The 23272-nt window shown below is 34.2% G+C and overlaps 1 protein-coding gene across 1 annotated transcript; it reads right to left on the bottom strand.

Annotated features, from left to right (window-relative positions):
• Positions 1–15063: 15063 nt before the first annotated feature.
• Positions 15064–16141, bottom strand: LOC118749663. Its single transcript, XM_036484462.1, has 5 exons — positions 15765–16141; positions 15643–15687; positions 15490–15573; positions 15193–15374; positions 15064–15126 (listed from the first exon to the last, which is right to left on the bottom strand). The coding sequence occupies exons 1-5, from the start codon at positions 15826–15828 to the stop codon at positions 15064–15066; spliced, it is 438 nt and encodes a 145-aa protein (XP_036340355.1). The 5' UTR covers positions 15829–16141.
• Between the last annotated feature and the right edge of the window lie 7131 nt (positions 16142–23272).

Raw genomic sequence — 23272 nt, 5'->3', positions numbered from 1 at the left:
GTCTCCGCCGACGTTTCTGTTGATGTCGCTTGCAAGGCAGCAACGGATCCGCTATAACAGTGTTAGTACGTTAGTAGGTACATATACAACTGGTAAAACAGGTATTTTAGCAAAATATAGCCGATGCGCGAATAAAGCACATATTCGGACATACATACATCAACTTATATTAAACGCAGTAAGAACAAACACACCACACTCAATGTATGCATGAAGTAGAAGAAAGCAAGAACAAATATCAAACAACAAAAAAAAACCGAAAAGTGAACAACAGAACGCTTGAAAGCGCACACGAAACACAAGCGATAAAGAATTCAATGAGGAAATGAAAAGAAGAAGAACAAGAATACAAGCCTCTAGAGAAAGAATTAAATAAAGGAATGAAGAGAGTTGAACGAAGAACCTGTGACCGTGAGGTTTGGAAGAGGGCGGCCAAGTAAGCTAACGAAACCCCAGAAATTACAGCGCATGAAAGAGCATAAAGGAGGAAGAAGCATAGAACAGTGCGGTGTATACGTAAAAAACGATCTGCATAATACCAATGAATACAAAGCGCAAGCGAACCTAACATGGGTAAGCAGGCTTTAACCAGCACGTACATATACACACGCGAAGCTAACTATTAATAGTTATTCACATATACATATATGCAATTTGCTTAGCGGATACTAACAGCCGACCACAACTAGATACAGGAAGGAAAGAACAAGTGAAGATGTCGCTAGCAAATGAAAAACGAAACGCCGACTACGTATAAATACTATGTATTTACATACGAATGTACATATATAGTTCAATGTGGAAATGGGAAAAAGAGTGCAGCATAGATACAAAAAAAATTTCACCATCATGTGGGGAAGGAAGGCCCCCTTGTGCAACCACAAACACTCGTGCTTAGAGGATGTGGAGAAAAAAGAAGACCGACAAGTACTTGCCTAGCTGGAGCAGAACCTGAGCCAATAGTTATAATTATTGCAGTATTCAATGGATGCGCGATCACATATACATATATGCAAATATTTACGGTGAAGAAAATATTCGGATTTCAAGTTTAGATTTTGTAAGCTTTTTAGGTTCTAAATACATGCCTACATACATATGTACGCATCGATAGAATATTAAAATACATACTTATTTGGAAAATCAAATAAAGCAGCAATATATGCACTCTGGTTATACTAAAAACCTTCAGTAGAAGAAAAAATTAGGCCCGTTCAACTAATATTTAGAAAATCGCAGTCCTATCTTGTTCATACTGGAATTTCTTTTTGGGTTTTTGGTCAAATGAGACCTTACATTCTCAAATGGTATGGAGGACATTTAAAAACATCTTGGCCCAGGTTTTGACCTTACAAAAACTATTTTAGCTTCGGCAACGAATATTTTTCGGCTTCTTATATTTATATTTTAGTTTTTAATATGTAGATGCATTTTTTAATCGTTTTCAAAAGTACAAAGGGTCATCAGAGGGCACCAGTAGAGTTTAAGAAAACCGGACAACTTTGCACCCAACTCCATGTGTGTCATTATTTAACCACAATTTACAGCATTTGTCAGAAAGTCATCAGCTGCAGTGTGAGCCTTACGGAGAGCATGCTTCATCAATTCCAGGGTCAATTTCATGACGGTGGAGAATTTAGTTACCGTATAAATAAAAAATTTAACTTTATTATGAAGTTGATTTTTCACTGTCATAAATTGGATTAGTCAATATAGTTTAACGGGCAGAGCAAAAAAATTTGGTCTTTTTGAATTTATCGCGAAAAGTAATGAATGATGGTCTAGAAAAAGTCCTTTAACATGACCTGTCTCGCTAAAAATTCATTGATTAAGAGTTTAAGCCATAAGTGGATATCCTTTCCGATTGCGATACTGAATAGTATGTCCATCAGAAAATATGTGCCATGTATCAACATGTGATCTGTTCATTAATATTTTCTGCAAAACTGATTTTACATGAGCCCAAGCGGCACGAGCTTGGTGTTCAAGGTTATCAATTACTGTGGCAAAGGCGTGTGATTGCGTGGCATCTTTATTGTCCTCATCATAGTCCGACAACGTTCCCGAAATGACGATACCGCCATTATCGTCTTTTATGCTTTGTATTATTTATAATGTAAAGCTAATGCCGAATATCCACTAGCATACAAAAAATGTATGTCATTTAAAAAAATTCCATGTGGAAATAAATTTAATGACTATTTTTCTCACATAATGACACGATAATTTTTTAACGCCCAACTTTGTCCTTTGTCATTTTGGCCATTTAATGCCTAGTGGAAATCCAGCATAATATTTTTGAGATTACGTTACAGTTGCCGCAACTACTTACCTTGATATCAAGAATAATATTTATATGATTGCATCATAAACATCTTTACAAACAGCGTTCTCGAAATGATGCTGAATTGATGTAAGCTGTACACGTTGCAATTAAAACTAACTTACTTCTTTTATTTCATTCTTTATTCAGTCAAACAAATATACACCAGTCACCTGTCACAACACACTTTGAAATGGCTGCTAGGTGTATGGTTGCGTTCCTGAAATTATAAATTTTCTTCAGACAAATTTTGAATTAGAATCAAACAGTAAAGTTTTAGGTTTATTCAGTACTATGAATTATTTATAAAAGGAAACTCCTATGTATCAGTTATGTTACGAATGTAGTTACTCAAATTCAATCCACTTTAACGTGTTTCTTGGCCAATAAAATTTCGCTTAATGTATTGTGGAAGCGTCCCCGTAAAGATTTATTTGCTATTTCGGACGGAATAAAATAAAAATGCATTTGGCTAAGCCGATTAAATGTGCCGTTGATTGTCAATTATATAATTCGGCAAATGAGAAAAAATTGTAAATTTACTGCAATTTTGGACTAAAAACTCTTTCCAACTGAAATTCTCTACATTCATGATTTTGACCCTTCAACATGTTATAACTGGTCCCGACGTTTCAAAGTGATGATGTTTGATGGGATCTTGCACGAAGGCCCGTGTCAAACCCATGAAGAACTTGCGACAATATAAAGCGTGAATCAAGAAGCTATTTCACTGCAATGGAAAACCGTTAGTGCCGCCCAAAATATCGGAAACTTGGGGTCTGACGAACTCAAACCAAGAGATATCGAATGGCTTGCCACTGTTTTCCAAATGCTCCTTCCACGGTGCAAACCGAAGTCGCTTTAGCATTGTATCGTCACCGGCGATGTAAAATTAATTCATTACGATAATCCAAGGTGCCAGAGGGCGTATGATAAGTACGGCGAACCCGGACCATCGACGCCAAAGCCAAATATCCATGGCGGCTAGGCAATACTCTGCATTTGGTGGGACGTTATTCCCACCGGTATTATGGGATGCAGAATGCCCTTGCGTTCAGTTAAAGATATCAAAAATAAAATAAACATATCAGGAAAACATAAAATAGACTGTACCAATTTTGCTCTGTAAATATACTTATAACTATCTTACTAATATTATAAATGTGAAAGTTTGTATGTTTGGATGTTTGGGAAATGAAATTTTGTACGCAGATAGCTTATAGCTACTTCAGAAAGCTACTTTTCTTAAGAGTTGCCATCTGTTAAAAAAGTTTAATTAAAGTAATACATGGAAACGACTGAACAGAGTTGGATGAAATTTAGCACACGGATAGCTTATGACCTAGGTTGGAAAATAGGCTACTTTTTTTAAGAGTTGCCATCTGTTAGAAATGTTTAATTAAATTAATACGCGGAAATTAGTGAACTGATTTGCATGGAAGTTTTCACGCAGATAGCTTATGAGCTAGGTTGGAAAATGAGATACCTTTTTTAGGAGTTGCCACCTGCTAAAAAAATTAATTATTTTAATACGCGGAAACGTCTGAACGGATTTGCATCAAATTTTGCAAGCAGATAGCTTATGACCTACAGTGGAAAATAGGCTAATATTTGGAAGAGTTGCCACCTGTTAAAAAGTTTAATTAAATTAATACGCGGAAACGACTGAACAGATTTGCACGAAATTTGGCACAGAGATAACTTATGACCTACGTTGGCTACTATTTTAGGAGTTGCTACCTATTAGAAAAGGTTAATTAAATTAATACGCGGAAATGATTGAACTGATTTGCACGAAAGTTTGCACACAGATAGCTTATGACCTAGATTGTAAAATAGGCTACTTTTTTAAGAATTGCCACCTGTTTGAAAGTGAAATTTTGCTCACAGATTGTTTATGACCTGGATTGAAAAATAGGCTAGAAATTTAGTACACTTACTACGGATTTCGCAAGGATGGTCTTAGACTGAAAGTGATTCCGATAACTCAAGGCCGCTCCCATACAAATTGGAATTTTCATATTACATACATATCTCTGGAAGTATTTGTGGGATAGAACTGAAACTTGGTATAGAGATATGTATGTGAAATCAATGTTGGCATTAATCGACTGATGTTTTAATCAATTAGTTAATTCGATTAAATTCAATCTGATTACAGTTAATCATGATTAATTTTAATCTGACTAAACAGTTAATTGTAACGGCGATTAAAAAAATTAATTTTTAATCATTAACTCTTAATTTGATCAAGTAGGTTTGGTGATTGATTAATTTATGCTGGAATTTTCCTGTGCACACCAAGCAAGTTAATCCGGTATGGCTATGTCGGGTTTCCTCATCAATCAGAGTAATTTGGTGTCCATTTTCATTAAGATCTATACCAACAAACGTTTTACAAACCGGGTTTGTAAAAGTTCCCAGTTTATGTATTACTAATAACCATAATTATAATTTTTTTTATATTATGTGCTTTTTATAAGCGTAATACACAAAATAATATTTAACAATAACTGGTGTTTGGTTTCAAATTCGGACAAACTAGACAACTTAATCAGATTTTATTTTTCATTGGATTAACGATTAATGATTAAAATTAATTAATCGTAATCGCAGCCAGCGATTAACCAAAAAAAAAATTAATCATTAATCGTACAGTTGAGTACGACTTATTAATTTTAATCGTCAAACGCGATTAACATTGTAATCGTTAATCAGATTAACATTTTGCCAACACTGTGTGAAATCATATTCATACTCACGGAGAAAAATGGACGTTTTTGGAAAAGAGGCGTAGCACCTTCCATACTGACTGTAAGTTTCATATTGCATATCTCTTCAAATCTTTGGGGTAAAGTACTCAAGCTTGGTAAGGAAATACATATCGTCGATGTTTTTGCAAAACCGCCTATCGTCCAATTGCAAAACCGCCTATCTTACGGCGCTCAAATTTTACAGTAGAGCGAAAAAACGGTTTTTTCTATGAAGGCATTGCCTTGAGAAGCGCTGTTTTCTCTAGCTATTAATTTACAAATATGTTGTTTTAATAACGATTTTACGATTTTTATGCATAAATCTCGATGCCTGGAGTTCAGGGTTCCCAAATCTAATTTTTGCCACAACGGCGATTTAGGCGGTTTTGCAACTGGTCGATGGGCGGTTTTGCAAAAACATCGACGATATGTATGTATATATGTGAAACTAATACCATACTCATGGAGAAAAATGAGAGTTATTGGAAAAGGTGGTGTGGCAACTCCCATGCAAATTGATTTTTCTATGCTGCATATCTCTGGAGGTATTTATTTTAGAGGATTGGAACTTGGCACCGAGATGTGTATACAAAATTAATTCCATACTCATAGAGAAAAATTTGCGTTATTCGAAAAGGGGCATGGTACCTGCCGTAAAAATTTTCTGTTTTATACAGCATATCTCTAGAGGTGTTCATGGTAGAGTACTGGGACTTGGTACAGGGGTATGTAAAATCAATTCTAAATTCACGGAAGAAAATTAGGGTTTTAAGAAGGTGTGTGCAAAATGTATCAATTGCTCATGGAAAAAATGTGAGTTATTAAAAGAGGAGGCATGTCGCCTCCTATACATACTCAAAATTTCTTAATCACAGCGCACGGCAGTGCGCGCGAGTGACGAAAGCAGCCGCAGTAGCATGCTGAAATGACTCGCTTATATATACACGAGATTTAGAAGTTTTTATCTTGCAGAGTGTGTGCAGCAAATGTATTCAAGCTTCATAAACGATTAACTGGATTCTTAAAAATTAGTCTATAGTGTTGCGAAACAAAAAAGTTCTTTGGCTTTTGCCGATTTAAGAGGGCATGTGGGTACACCCAACATATTTAGTAATATTCTACAGGCCAATACCTTTCAAACGATACCTCATATATAAAGTTCCGGCTACTAGTAGGAAAGATATAGAAGTAAATGTGTTTTGGTTCGTGTCTCCACTACGAGATGCTTTGGTATGTATGTGGCGTCTGTACGTACCTTCATTTAATTTTATTCAAACTTTCAGGAATTAAAGTACAAAAAAAACTAAGAAGGTTTTGTTCCAGGATGTCTTGATTCGTATGCCTTTGTGGGCGTGGCTGGTGCCTGAAATTCGAAAAAAGGCAATTTTTTAAACTACCACTGAGGCCACACTACTCAGTCCATATCATTGGTGTGGATATCAATAGAAGGGACTTCAAACAAGCTATCTAACGCTATCTTTTGCGTTTATAAAATATAAATATGTCATAACGTTATCGCCTGAAAACTAAAAATCGGGCTGCTGAAAATATACATTTCGGGAATTTTCTCAAAAACTGGTCAGTCGATTTTATGCTACGTTTCCAAAAGTCTAGCTTATATCTGGGAAAACTCTTGTTGTGGAGATATTGCGATTGAAATTGAAAAAATGGCGCTCCAAAAAGGGTCAAATGGTTAAAAATTAACAAATCCGTCTAATTTGGTTACTTTAAGATATAAAAATAACATACCCAGTTCCCCGAAAAAAAATTGCCCATTCCCCGATTGCCACTTAAACCGGAGTTCCCCGCAAATCGGGTAATTTCCCGCGATTTGACAAGTTGAAGGATGCAGCTGTGCTAATCACTTCGTACATGTCTTGGAAGCCACAATTTATGTGTATTTTAGAGTTTTTTTCAGTCACATGCCGAAATTGTAACATTTTTCCCCATTTTAATTGCAGGTATCTACACAGTATTTAACTATGCTACATGGGTTTATCACCCGCACTTCACCGACCTGGGAAGACGCATAAAATATTACCTACAGTTGTACATAAATATATATGTATTAATGCATTTAGTTCACCTAATGTGCCGCTACTACTTACATACATATGTATAAATTGCCACTGAGCAAAACTACTTGAGAAAAAAGCATTAGTTTAATAGCACGAGTGCAACGCCGTACACGTGATAGAAGTAAAACTTCTTAAAAAAAGCACATGTATGCGCCCCACACCCGGTAGAAATCTTAACAAAAATAAACTACGAGACTATCAGACGAAGACAGTTGTTTATTGTATCCAAAGTTGGTACCCAGTTGATAAGTTTTTATCATATCTCATCTTTTTTTTAATTTTTTCGAATACAAAGGATATGATCATTCTTTTTCGCTTTATTCCATATTCGAAAAATTATGTGTTTCAATGGACACAGCGATTTTAATACATAATTTAGATTTAGATAATATTTTTAGCAATTTATTTGAGAAAAATAAAACATTTAGATTATTGTTATGAATTTTCGTCGATTTTAAATTTGCTGCTACAAAATAATTGATATCAAATAAAACACCTCTTTGAGGTAAAATTTTCGAGTGACGAAAGCTGAACTAGAAACACAAAATTTATGATATCAATTTCGTGACGAAAATTATACGCATTTTTTAACTGCTTTTGAAACGTACGGAAAATTTTTTTTATTATTTATTCGGAACGTTGCGAAATTCCGTTTACTGCTAGAAACACAAAATAAAAAACAGAACTTTTGCAACGATTCGTATGAATAAAAAAGATGTTCCGTACTTTTTTTGTTTGCTAATGGACCGAAGGAGAGGTTCCTGCACAGCCAGCAGCTGCAGTGATTAGATCCTGCAGCTCGTACAAAAGCAAAAAACAAACTATCAGGAGGGGATTGCGCAAGAGCTTTGCAGCACACAACAACATTGCACGCAGATGCACTTGCGTTGCAAAACAGGAGAGTGGGTGAATAATAGCAGAACCACAAATAATGGAAGAAACCCAGTTCTCATTACTTATTTACGTATTCTCATTATAAATTTACGTTTTCTCATTACAAATTTACCCTTTCTCATTTTAAATCTACGTTATCTCAATAGCAGTTTACTTTTTCTCATTGTAATTTTCGTTTTCTCTTTATACACTTACGTTTTCTCATTATAATGTACGTTTTCTCAATAGAAAGTTATGTATTCTCAATACAATTTACGTTTTCTCATTATAAACTTACGTTTTCTCATTACTGGGTTAAAAAGGTTTAGTTCAGCTTTCGTCACTCGAAAATTTTACCTCAAAGAGGTGTTTTATTTGATACATATCTCTGGAAGGATAGAAAATCTCTGGAAGTATTTTAAATTTGTTATGGAGATTTATTTTATAAGTGCCGTACTGACAGAAAGAATTTCATATAATGGAAACGGGAGAGCCGGGTTCGGCCTTATAATGTAGAGCTGTCATGATGCATACATACCTCTTGAGGCATTTGCTACAGTAATGAGGAGTGGTATTTTATCAAGGCCAGGTTACTAAATTTGAGTTGGAAATATTAGAACCCGCCGTGGTACCTCCAAGAAGGTTACACGTTCACACGTCGTATCCCTGGAACCATTTTAAGGTAAACTTAGAGGGATTGATACCTTTCGTATGCCTAGCGCGCAGACGAGATTTTATAATTTCATAGTTTTAAACGGCTTAAATACCTTAACTCGCTTAAAAAATAACGAGCTATAACAAAATGGGCACAGAAATAAAAAATATAACATCATTCAATAATTTTTCATATTTGTATAAAAACGTGGGGTGAAACCAGCGGGTAAGCTAGTATATATATAAATGCGTGTGTTCTTGATTGACGGCTCGGTTAATTTTGATTCATGCTGGTCAGATCCTGGAAAAAAAAAATCTTCAGAATGTTGTTTCAATCATAGAATTTGATGGAGTATTAAAGAACATATAAAGAACTGTCACACAAAAATAAGTATATATGCATGTCCAAAGATATTTATGTACTTATATCATCTCCACCGCAGTAAAAGCAGCTAACTTGATTTAGTAAAATTTTTCAGTAGGGCGAAACAACATCTTTATACCTTTCATGAGCATGAAATGGTATTATAACTTTGGTCCGATGTTTGTAAGTACCAGAACAAAACGAGATAGACCCATGAAAATGTATACTTATACATCGAGCTGAGTTGATTTAGCCATGTCCGTCTGTCCGTCTGTCCGTCTGTCTGTCTGTTTGTATGCAATCTAGTCTCTCAGTTTTCGAGATATCCGGATCAAATTTGGTAGGTGGGTGTATTTTTATAATGTATTAATCATTTGTCGGAACCGGAAGAATCGGACCACTATAACATATAGCTCCCATACAACTGATTGTTCAGATATGAGATTTTTCATTATAACTTCTCCATTTATACAGCTACGAACATGAAATTTTGCAATACTTGCACCCATTATCAACAGAATACTTACAGTGAAAATTACAAAGATCGGGTCACTATAACATATAGCTCCCATACAACTGATTGTTCAGATATAAAATTTTGCGTTATAACTCCTCCATTTATATAGCTAGGAACATGAAATTCCGCACTGTTTTCAATAATTATCAACAGAAAACTTACAGGGAAAATTAAAAAGATCGGGTAACTATAACCTATAGCTCCCATACAACTGATTGTTCAGATATGAGATTTTTCGTAATAATTCATCCATTTCTGTAGCTAGGACCATGAAATTTCGCGCTGTTTTCACTCATTACCAACAGAAGACTTACAGCGAAAATAACAAAGATCGGGTCACTATAACCTGCAGCCCCCATACAAGTGATTGTTCAGATATGAGGTCTTTTATCATAACTCCTCCATTTATGCAGCTAGGAACGTGAAATTTCGCACCATTTTCACTCATTATTAACAGAATACTTACAGCGGAAATAACAAGGATCGGATGACTACAACATATATCTTCCATACATCTGATTGTTCAGATATGAGATTTTACTGTAAAACTCCTTTATTTGAACAGCTAAAACCGATAAATTTCGTAAGATATTTTATAAATAATAATACAAAGTCTACTGAGAAAATCGTCAAAATCTATGCTTTATAAGCTTTATCTCCTATAGCACTGATTGTTAAGATACCAGTTTTTGCCATATATCTCCTTTATGTACGAAACTAAACCCAATAAATTGTGTTACCGGTTTACATACCGATCACATAGCGGTGAAAATCACTTAGATTGGTGTCATATAAAGTATATCTTCCATACCTCTGATTGTTTAGATGCGATTTTTTATATAAGTATGTAACTCCCCTATCGATCAAAAGCAGTAATCTGTCAAAGTAAAATTTGCAGATGTTCATGAAAGGTATGAAGGCATAGCCGAAGACAGCGCTGCTCTTACTTGTTTCATAATAACTGTGCACTACCTCAAAAATTAAAAAAAATCACACCGCGCAACAGCATGTCTGATGATTAGATTATGATAGTAGCCTAATTTTTAATGACGATTTCAAATCTGTGATTGAAATTTCTGTACCAGTTCTAGCCCTGCAGTGAAAACCCAAACCAGTTAGAAAAAATACTAGTTCATAAACTAGTATGTGCCTACCAGTTCGACATTTTCGAAGATCTTAAGCGTTCAGCGACATCTGCCTTTGAATTGCCAAAGCCTAAAATAAAACGCAATTAATTGCTTTTCTTACAAATGTCGGCTGTGGCGTCACGTGAAGACTACTGGTTCTGGTTCTGGGATCGCAGGTTCGAGGCCACTTGGAGGTGGTTAAGATTTTTAAAGTTAGATCAATGTAAGTAGGAATAATTATTTCAATTTAAATATAAATAACAAACTTAAAAATCTAGTTGCTTTACAAAAAAAAAGAAACAAATATATGGGAAGAAATACTTGTGCCATAAAAAAATAGATTAAAAAATATATATTTTTTTTTTATTAAATTTAAGAATAAAAAACCCTAAATAAAAAATATAAATAAAAGAAATATTATAAAAAAAAAAAAATCATAAAAAATTTTCCCTGCGCCAGGGCTTGACCTGGTACCTCAGGCATACCACGCGAGTGCTTTGCTCTGTCGGCCATTGCGACTGTTGGAGCGCCGCGAGCAAAAAGGCATACTAATGCTTTTCATAGGGGATGAATTGGCAGACTATCTCATCAACTGGTATGATGCTACTAGTATTTCTACTAGTAGATGCTGATGCATAGCCTGACAATTGACATCTCGTAGGACATCGCAATGTTAAAAATACCAGTCGCTAACATTGAAAAAGGATAAAACGTGAACTAGTTGGGCTGAAACGCAAACTGGTAGAATTCTAGTTCACAACTAGTAGCTTTCCCTGCAGTAGCCTAATTTTTTACCTCGCTTTTATTAGCTCGGGATGTAACTATGTAATATTGATGCGCCTAAAAGATGCAGCGATTTCCATTCTCAAGTTACATGCTTGATGACAGTACGAATTCTTAAAGTAACCTGGTGACAGTACGAATGGAAGTTTTAATAGCGAGGTTTTAGTTTTTTAAACTATAATTTTATTAATGACGATTTCAAATCAGTGATTGAAATTTCTGTACCAGTTCTAGTTTACAGAATGGGACACATGGGCTTTTTACAATTAAACAAAACATGCCCCCCTATTGTGAATTTCCATACGATAGACGATAAACGCTTGCAAGCGTATCGTATAAAATCAGTTTTCGTATTATCGTTTTCATACGCCCGACAGACGTATTATTGTGGAAGTCTGTGGTTTTTGTTCACTTTTTATTGTGAACCAACACAAATGAGCTACGCTAACCCTGCAAAAATCGCGACTACCCCATGCATGCGTGTAAAGAGTACTCCCTAAGGACCAAGGAGTACTCCAAAATTAACCACACTTCATATAAAAAATATGGTCCAATTAACATGGTGATGTCCTAGGGTGATGGTGATGGTGATGGTCCATATACTCCATCCCTGCATTACATCAGAGTAGCACAAAACTACTCCAACATGTTAACAATGGCATTGTTGTTATATTTTTTCGTTTGTACACGCTTTTGTTCTTCAATGCTTTTTCGAAATTAATAAAAACCAAGACAAAAATTAAAAATTACATGTTGCCTCTGACGGCATTCGAACCCGAACATGCTGGGAGCTAAGAACTAACAGCGAGCATCTCTACACGTTCAGCTACAGCCAGACATGCAAATGTGCTTTCAAATGCTCAACTTCAATCACGTCTCGTTAAAACACGAGCAGTGATCGGATAACAAACAATAAGCTGGCGCAGAGACACGTGTTGGTCCGCTACAGCATGACAGAGGAACACTTTTGTAACCCTGCAAAAATCGCGTCTACTCCATGCATGCATGTAAAGAGTACTCCCTAACGGTCAAGGAGTACTCCAAAATTAACCACATTTCATATAAAAAATGTGGTCCAATTAACATTGCGATGTCCTACGGCAGGACTATATACTCCTGCTTTGCATGACATGAGACTACCACAAAACTACTCCTAGGGATTACTCCATGGAATATCTACAGAGGAATAGTTTCGAAAGTACTCCAAGACATTACTCTAAAAATTACTTGTGGGCGAGTACTTTAAAAACTACTCTTATGTCTTTACTCCATGGAGCACTTAAATAAGAGTAGTTTCGAAACTACTCTTAAGCATTACTCCATAGATTACCTTCGGTAGAGTACTTTCGGGACTAACCTAAGGCATTAGTTCATGGAGCATCTACAGAGGATTAGATTTAAAACTACCTTTTGATTTTGAATACAAACCGCTTTAAAACCACAAACATTGAAACATATATTTATATCAAAAACTTAATTTTCTTTATTCATGCTAATACATACATATGTGAATACGTATACCGGAAACGAAAAATATAAATTGTAAGGCTTTTCACTTAATACATAGTTTTTTGACAAATATTTTTATTTTCTTTAAGAATCTTTGTACTAATACTTATTCAGGTATCTAATAAAATAACATATTTAACTTTGCAAAAGTACATATTTTCTCACTTGGAAATTAAATTTAATTTTTTTGTTCCACTTTGTTATTATTAAATACATACTTAAAACTATTTCTAAATTAAAAATATCACATTTCCATTTTTAAAATAAATAAAAATTCGTTATAATGAGATCAGAGATATGTATTACTTAAAACTAGATGAGGATGTTTGTATTTATCCCTATTACTTACTAGTTAAATAAAAAGTTCGCTACGTTAAAAAAAATCATCTTTAAATATATTAAAAAATTAAAATAACTCGATCGACTTATAACTATATTTACGTATGTACATGCACATGTACATACGGAGCTTAAATTTATCTTATAAATCTTTATAAATATATAGTTTAGTTGAATTAAGTACCCTGGTTTTTTGGTACCACTTTTGTTAATCATTATAAATATTGTGAAAAAATGAAATATTTAAGTAAATGGGACCTTATGAGTTATAATGTTTACAAATTTCGAGATCAAATAACGAAATTTGCTCTCTTACGTAACCCCAAAGAACATAGTTTATTTACGTATATAATCTACCTACTTTTCTATCAAATTAAAAATTCTTGTAATAGGGAATTTACATGATTCAACTTCCACAGGCGATTAGTTGAATCAAAAGTTGAACGAAATTAGGCAGCCGACAACTTCAGGCCTCATGTAAATTCCCTATAACTCTCACAATGTGGTAACAGCGAAATTCGATTATTCTATCGAGCAATTGTATAATCGTTCATCTTAACTTGCCATTTGTGTTTTGTCATTTACATTGTTTTGAATTGTCTTGCGCCAAATAAACTATTGTTAGCTAAAGAAAGTAAGCATACGCCTTTTAAAATAACAGAACAGATATGTATTAATTAAACTGAACAAAGAAAACAGAAGTGTAAAGTGCGGCAAAGTGATTTAAACATACATATGTACTTGTAATGTACTGTGTGAAAGTGAAATATTCTTTTGTTAGTTGGCGGAGGGGCGAGGGCATGGCTCCTGATAACTCACTCACTAAAAAGAGTGCAGTTCAAACTTTATTAAAAAGTCATACATAACCCTCGGACCGTTCCACAAACCACAGGGGAACCATTTGAAAAATGGCCATTTACAGAGGTATCTAGCACTTCGTACTGAAATAAGCCAATGTACACAAACAGTTACGTTTTTGAAAGAATTAAATTTTCATTCATTTAAGGCAGATATTTATTCTCAGTCTTCACTATACATATATTAATATATTGTATTATATATAGTGCATATTTACATTATATCTGACAGCTCAACTTCGCCGTTTAATTTTTATACAAATGCGCAGACATTTTTGTAGTGATTTTATTGAATAAATTGCCGTTAATCAGTTTAAAGTAAAGCAATGTAAGTAATAACTAATGGTTTGTGAACGTGAACATAAAAATAGATTGATTAACTTGCTGTTTTGAAGCAAAATTAAAAGGTTGGGATTTGGATAGTTAAAAGGTCTTGTCGATCCCCTTTTAGAGTCTGACTGAGGTAATAGGGGAACCCCCAAAATTTGTGTTAAAATTTATTGTTTGATTTAAAATAAAATAAGTTATTTTGTACAAAAAAAATAACCATATTTATCGTTAAATGTGGCACTAAACGGATTCCACAACAATTTTATTAGTGATACTTAAACGAGGAAAATGATAAATACTGAACTTACGTTAACATATTTAAATGCTTACCTAAAACAATTTTAAATATATTTTGCTTGCTCCTAAGACTTTTTTTCCCGAAGTTTCCGTCCGTGTTATATATCATGCACACTTCTCGAGAAAATACACTCAGAAAAAAGTCAGCCAAATATATTTCTCTCAACACATGATTTGGTAACTATAACCAAACAGTGTAACTATAACCAAATCATGTGTTGATATAAACATATTTGGTTGACGTAACTAAACTCTTTTCTCAGTGTATGCGTTCTAAGTTTTTAGGCGCACTTCCATCAAGTAAATATTTTACGGCAGATACCTAAAAAGAAAAAAATGGACAGTAATATTTTATGCAAGATATACAAGACTTATAATTAGTAATTACATATTTTTCCTCATTAATTTCATTTATTTCAGCTTCCATCTTTTGAAGATCTTCTTCTGTTTTAAGCGGAAATGCTGTTGTTATGGCAGTTACGTCTTGGCGAGTTTTATTAAATGCTTGCAACTGAACTTTCTGATCGGCCATCATTTCCACTATAACCTTGTTTTGATTTTCTGTTGTTGCTGTAAAAAGTAAAAAAAAAAATACAATATTGATTACTAATAGCTTTATTCTTAAAAACTTTGTTTTTAAAAAAGAGCTAACGATATCTATATTAACAATTCGTATTAAAATCACCTTGCAATTTCGAAAGGTTTTCTCTTAAAATTTTTTGATCGGCCATCATTTCAGTGATTAATTGGGTTTGTCTTTCAATCATTTCTACAATATATAACAAAAAATATTATTACTTGACGTATTAAGGTATTAAATACATTTTTAGTAGCCTACCTTTGAACTGGATACATAGATGACATGGGGCTTTCGTGATACGATCTGAAAAATAAAATGTTTACCTTGAGAATTGTATCTATTTAAATAATCAAACATTCTGACTACTCTTTTATACTCACAATTTTTTAGTTCGTTTCCTACAAAAGCATGCGATCTCTGTAGTTTTTCCGGTTCGTTCTCCATATTTATATTATTTTTTGTACTGGTGTTGTATCTGTATTTTAATTTGTATGTATTAATTATATTTTAGTTTTACTTTTAAGTGCACTCATGTAAAATTGGCATTAAAATAACTTTACTTTCATATGGCAGCGACAGAAGTTTGCAGCTAATTCTATCTGTATTATATATTTCCTCTGTTTCTTCTAGTATATTATCGGCAGTACAAATGCCTAGTGCCGATATTGAATCTAATGGCTCTTCAAAAAATGGAAGGATATTATTGAAACGGCGCCCTATTACTATGGTTTCATTATTTTCTTCACGTTTGAATCCAATAATTTTAAAAGGTATATAGGGCATTAAAAGGCATACATTATTCGGAGCTGTTACACTTAGGGAATATTCGTTAGTAGAGTAGCTATAAATGATGAAATTTTTTTCTCTAATCCCTAAAAGTTTTTGTTCCTCTATTAAATTTGTATGAAAATTTCTTTTGTACAATTACTGCAAAATATCAGTGGGCTTGCGCACATCTTTTTTAATCAATTGTAAGTGGTTTTCGAACTCGTATGCAGAGAAGTTATATAGCATACCATGCTGCCTGACACAAGCACATAGTTCACTGTGAACATTGTATGTTACACTTTGTGGTCCAAAAACTGCTCCAAAGTTATGGACAAAATGCTGTAATAACCCTTCTGCTACTGCGATGTTATTTTGGAAATTTTTTGGGCATGACAATAACCTTATTGCGCAATGTAGGAGCAGAAATGCAAAGTAAAAATCATAACCAACATTATCTTTTAAAACTAAAACACCTGTGTACTGTAAAAATTGGCGAAATTCTGTAGCTTTCCAGTTGGCAACTTCCTCCAAACCACGGGGCAATCTTGCAAATTCTTTGGTAATATTTTTTTTTTAATGAAATCAATAATTTAGATATATTTAACTTGCTCGAGTTTGAAATTTTTTCGTTTACTTTATTTTTAAAAAGTTTGCTTAGCGTTTTTCTGGTTACACCCAAATCAATGACATGCATGGGATCTAAAGGGACTTGGCGGATCATTTTTAAATTTATTTCTTCGAAAGGTGTCTTGGTTTTAAGGAAACGTGGTTGATGTTGATTTTTAAATTTTCTTTCGGCGAAATCATCGTCGCCTATAACTTCGGCGATTTCTGTGCTGTAAGTTAAAACATTATGTATTTTTTTTGCAACTTGTGTGCATTTCGAACAACCATGTTCTGAAGAATGGTGAGCGATACCACAAGCAAACGACTTCGCTGGTGCGTCACAAATTACCGCCCGTATCTTAAATAAGATTTCTTTGCCATTGACTGCTATACCATTTTGCTGTAAATCTAAAATTTCTTGGACAAATTGGTTTAAAAACTCGCTAACATCATTAGGTTTTTGCTTCCCAACATAGCTACCAGCAGGAAAAACCTTTATGTTTTTAATATTAACTACTATAACTAGTATCGGCCAAAGCTGCATATTTGAGCTCTTAAAGATCGGCAAACCATCAATATTAATATCACAAATAATTTCAACGAAATTTTCTAAAATATGTGCCGCCTTCATTAAATCTTGCTTTATACCGAAATGTGCATATTGGCCAGGTTGCATAGCCACTACATTTACTCTTGAAGTACTTTTTTCCAGAATCGTCGATGGAAAAAGGGGTACATCTAAGCCATTACTTCTTAAAAGGCACAATAACTCTCTCATGTTTTTATGGGATGTTCTACTCTTAATGTGCCATTGCCCTAGATCATTTATTAGTTTAATCGTTTGGCCAGTTGTCCCACCGAATTGTCCATGTGAGGAAACTTCCCTATCTATCGGTATATGATTAACCAAGTCAACCGTTCAATATTTTCTAAGCCAATTGCTTTATCGGTATATTCAATTTGCGCATTTGCCTTATTTGCATTTTCTAATCTTAACGAGAACTTTTCCCTTTCTAATTTTATAACTCTTTTTCTGTGTCGTGCACTGCACTGCATATTTGTTTATTTATACAATAATTTATAATATCAATTTTAATTTATATATTCACCAGTAAAACTCACTCTTCCTTTCTGCAAACTCAATTTCACTTTTATAAATTCTGTATACCAAAGCGTACACTTGAAACCAGTTGCGCCGTTGCATTATGCCAGAGTTGCCATTACAGAATTTTACTGAATCTAGGTATGTTGAAAGATGTTTGTTTAAGCACATGGAACTGACACGCGATATAGCAAGTAAAAAATTTAACATACATAGGTGATTTTAATAGTTCGCAAAAAATATATACTTCTATAAGTTCGCTTTATTTATTATTAATGTCTTTATTTTTAATGAAATCATTTAATTTTTCTCTCTTGGCAACACAGCGCAATAAACATCGTGTAGTGATTACGATCGTTAAAACACGAGCAATGATCGGATAACAATAAGGTGGTGTAGAGACTTCATAATAGGGGGGATATTTATAGTTTATCTAATGTTATTAAGATCTTCAATTTCTTTTATAAGATTTCCGTGCAGAAGTTGAAGGCAGAGTGCTGTTCTGAATGCTCCAACAATAGTCGGTCATCATGTGTGCGTTCTAGTGTACGAAGGTGAAAGCTATAACTCGTAAACCAGAGCGGATAGAAAACAAATGAGGGTATATTTCGAATCAGCGACGTCAAATTATTAAACATCATTTGTCATAAGTCATTCATCAGGCCAAAAGGGCAATTTGTCCAGCGCCTCGTTTTGACCTGCGTGTTGTGTCGGAGCCGAAGCCGAAGCCCTAAACTTAAACGTAGACTACGTGATACTATTAAGAGGACATTCAGTTAAAAACTGTGCATGGAATATTCCGTTTGACTGTATTGAATTGAATTGATATATCAATACAAATACAAAATATTAATAATAATTATTATTACTAATCACACTGTGCGGCAGCTCAAATCGGTATTGAGTCAAACCAAGTGCAAACGATAGGTTTAAGAGTCAATAATAACACGTTAATGGCTTTTTCGAGTTTAGCTCAAGTAAGGAAGATATCTTGATTGTATTTTTGCACATAATTTATTGTTTAACTAGGTTAAGTTCTTGAAAAGTTTTCTCAGAAAATACTCATATAAAGTTTTTGATGCGAGGAATTCATTTTTGAATTTTGTTTTTTATTAGCTCTGGATGGCGCTATACAGTGATATTTGATACCCATTTTGTGCCCATAATTTAAAAAATTAGCATATTGATTTGAATTCGGGTTTACAGGGGTTTTCGAGGTCGCTGAATTCGAATCTGAAGTGAAAATAACAAAACCCAAAATGGCCGATCCAATATGGCGCCCTAAATTTTAAACACACAATTTTTTTTTTAAATAATAATATTATAATATTATTTAAGAGTTATTGGGATCGATAAATTCGAATCTGTGATCAAAACAACTTAAAACAAAATGGCCGATCCAACATGGCGCCTGAAATTAAAAGAAATATGTTTAGTTTGAAAATTATGTATTAAATTTATTTATGTATTAGGTTTTTTAAGTTTGTATTTAAAATTCTTAGATAAAAAGGCGATGGCGAATACCGCAGACGATTTAACGATCAGCTGTATGAGCCTTACAAAGATATAGACATATTTAGTGCAGCGAATTAAAATTCAGCAGCTCCGTTGTCTTGGCCATGTCGTTCGAATGGACAGAAACGCTATAGCTCTGAAAATATACAGCGCGGGTCGCGATGCTGGTAACATAGAAAGAGAAAGGTTGGCACGGAAGGGAAACGACTGGTGTGCGGTTTTGGAATCGGCCAAAATTGCTTAGGCGGTTACAGCGCCAATAAAGAAGGAGAAGAAATAGAAATGCTATTATATTATAATATTTATAATCATGCTTACATGTATCTTACACGAAATTGGTTGAAAAAATCGCGTCTTACACAAAAGGTCGGACACGGTCGGATTCAATAGTTAGTATTATAGTTTAAAATAGAATTACCTTGAAATAAACATATCTTTTTTATTGGTGAAACATGGAGCAAATGACTTATGACTATTCTATTAAAAAATTAATTAATCAGTTGAATATATTAAAAAAAATTTATATTATACATTATATAAACTCACCTGTAGAAGAATAACCTATTTTACAAAACTAAAACCGATCGCCCTTATGGCATTTGGCGTTCTTTTTAAACTATACATTTTTACTTTTCAGAGTGCTGCGCAACCAGCACTTTACCACTGATCATACAAACAGGTGAAAAATAAAAACCCCAAAATCGATACTTTGTTCTTGGATTTATGGGCACAAATTGGGGATCAAATATCACGGTCAATTTTATAGAATTTCATTGAATTTTGTTTTTCAAATAAATACTTGAATTAGAGGTCTCTATTAAAAAATTCATTTGCGATGTGAAATCTACATTATTCGTATTAAAAATTCCAATTTCAAACCCCGCAATCAATATTTTAAACAGAAATTAATTTACTTATTTTATTTAAAATGCAAACGGCTGTGTAAAATGACGTTGAGCAATACAACCAGTTCCGTCAGGATTGGGAAAGACCTCTCCGAGCCGTTCGCCACCAAACGGGGTTTCAGACAGGGCGACTCTCTTTCATGTGACTTCTTTAATCTGATGTTGGAGAAGAGAATAAGAGCTGCAGCGGTTCAGTTCTCAGCTCAGGGACAATTTACTACAAAAGCGTGCAATTGCTGGCTTATGCCGATGACATCGATATCACCGGTAACGAAAACCGCGAAGTCTGTTATGCCTTTTCCAAGTGGGATAAGGAAGCAAAGCGAATGGGTCTGGTGGTAAACGAGGACAAGACGAAGTATCTCCTCTCATCAAACAAACAGCACATTCGCGCTTTGGCACCCAAGGTCACTGTTGACAGTTATAATTTCGAGAAAGTAGAGAATTTCATTTACTTGGGAACCAGCATTAACACCGATAATAATGTTAGCATGGAAATCCAGCGCTGAATCGCTTTAGCCAACAAGTACTACTTTGGACTGAGTAGGCAATTCAGGAGTAAAGTCCTCTCTCGACGTACGAAAACCACACTCTATAAGTCACTCATCATGTCCGTGCTGGTATATGGCGCAGAAGCATGGACAATGACAACATCCGATGAAGCGGCTCTTGAAGTAATCGAGAGAAATATTTTGCGGAAGATTTACGGGTCTTTACGCGTTCGCGACGGCGAGTACCGCAGACGATAGAACGATGAGCTCTATAAGCTTTACAACGACATGGACGTAATGCAGCGAATTAAAATACAGCGGCTCCGCTGGCTTGGTCATGCCGTTCTAATGGACACCGACGCTCCAGCTCTGAAAGTATTCAACTCGGAACCCGCTGGTGGTAGCAGAGGAAGAGGAAGGCCCCCACTGAGATGGAAAGACCAGGTGGAGAAGGACTTGGCTTCAGTTGGCATTTCCAATTGGCGCCAGTTGGCACAGAAAAGAAACGACTGACGTGCTTTGTTGAACTCGGCCAAAATTGCTTAGGCGGCCAAATAAGAAGAAGGTTTAAAATGCAAAAAAGGAAGGAAAGTTTGAAGAAAACGTAGACAAAGGAATAGAAAAAATACAATAAATAAATTTGTTTCTGTTTAAAATATTAATTGCGGTGTCTGAAATCACATTGCGACTGAATTCTTTAATAATCTGAGTATTTATTCGAAAAAAACTCAATGAAGTTCAATAAAATTGGCCTACAGCGCCATCTAGCGCAAAGCTAATAATAAACGAACATCTAAAAATAATTCCTCGTATCCAAAAACCCCTACATAAGTATTTTCTACGAATATTTCTCAAGAACTTAACCTAATTAAACAATAAAATGTGTGCAAGGATTCAATCAGGGATATCTTCCTTATTTGAGCTAAACTCGAAAAACGCCATTAGCGTAGTATTATTGACATCTATATCTATCACTTGCATTTGGTTTTACTCAATACCGTGCCAACAAGTTTGATTTTGTCGCATAGTGTAATTATTAATAGAAAAGCAGACACACATCAACTTCAATAATATGTATATAGGTGTTCCCATGATGTCGGACGTGACATTCGTACGATTTTATAGTTAAATAAATCTTACGAAAACGGAAGTCACTCATAAAAAAAATGTACCATTGTGTAGCTTTGTTACTGTCCTGTGGTTGACAAAAAATTAGGTTCTCTTGGAACACTTGTGTCGAGAAAATCGATGAAAAGGAAGTCATAACGGACGTGGTAAAATCAGAAGTGTTTTCAGAGTACATGTAAAAATATCCTGTACGATTTTCCCTCTTTTCTTTAAATAAAGTAAAATTACGGACAACTAATTCATTCTTAATCAGAGGCAATTAAAATGTGATAACAGACGTGACATATCGGACGAGACAGATTTTTCCCACACACAATATTTTTACTAGGAATACATATATAATTTAATTTGTTATTTAATTTTTTCAGTTTTTCTCTCCACTGTTTCTCGTTTTCATAATCTTTTTTTTTTTGCATCTGAATACAAAATTTAAAGTTATAAAGTCGTTTGAACTCATTTACTTGCGTTTTCGGTTTACTTTTTTGTGGAAATACCCATATGTCATCAGCAGGGAACGGATTTTATGGAAATTGCCTTTTTTCCTGCTAAAGAGATAGAGTATATTCGATCAAGAACGTCCACGATTTAGCTTTACCTGATTCCATAAATACACATTTGATGTTGCCTTTTTGGCCTATTTGAGATATTTGCCTTTGTTTGGCTTTTCTCCCTTTAATTGTAAGGGCAAGGAAAAAGGCCTTATTCACTCAGGTCGAGCGTACGTTCAGTACATTCAAGGCTCTTCAACTTCAAAATGAATCTTATGGTTCAATGTTACTGCAGCCATAGGGATTCAAGTTTTGTGAGTTAAAAATAAAAAAAGAGAAAATATTCGAAGATCAAAGTACAAATTTTTCATATTATGAAACTAGTTCATAGTTTTTCTCTTTTTACTTGTAAAACAAATATTTCTAAAACAAGTGTATATTTTGTTTATTTTTGCCTTTTTTGCGATTTCTAGTGCATTTTCCTGCCCATTTTGCTATTTTATTTTGACTTTTCTAGCCTATTTCGTTATTTGATTTTGCCTTTTTTATAGGTTTTTAGGTCCTAAAAATCTGTTCCTTGGTCATCAGCTAATAAATAAATATCACGACAAATATCTTGTGTGCGTTAATATTGGACCTACGCCGCACAATGGTTCAAAACTGGCATTTATTGTTCATAATTCATTAGAGCTTTAATTTTTTATTCAATTTGATATTTTTTTATGAAAGCTTTTAAAATTTCTAAGAGACTAGTTGAACCCGATTTTTGAATTTTTATTTAAGTATATTAAATTGTTTAGCGTAGAAAAAGTAGCGATTTTGAAGAAAATTGATTCTCCTGTTCAAGTAATAAATTTTACCTTATAAAAACTACTTGGAAACAAT

Source organism: Rhagoletis pomonella, unplaced genomic scaffold (genome assembly GCF_013731165.1).
Source record: "Rhagoletis pomonella isolate Grant_MI unplaced genomic scaffold, Rhpom_1.0 Rhpom_scaffold_00029, whole genome shotgun sequence".
NCBI lineage: Eukaryota > Metazoa > Arthropoda > Insecta > Diptera > Tephritidae > Rhagoletis > Rhagoletis pomonella.
This window is presented reverse-complemented; position numbering and strand designations above follow the sequence as displayed.

What these genes read in the sequence shown, in the direction of transcription:
- LOC118749663 (XM_036484462.1), bottom strand. Translation starts at nt 15,828, where the DNA reads ATGGAGAACGAACCGGAAAAACTACAGAGATCGCATGCTTTTGTAGGA. An exon ending in AGGAAACGAACTAAAAAATT is followed by an intron (nt 15,688 to 15,764) that starts GTGAGTATAAAA and finishes TTTATTTTTCAG; the next exon opens with ATCGTATCACGAAAGCCCCA. An exon ending in AAACCTTTCGAAATTGCAAG is followed by an intron (nt 15,375 to 15,489) that starts GTGATTTTAATA and finishes TACTTTTTACAG; the next exon opens with CAACAACAGAAAATCAAAAC.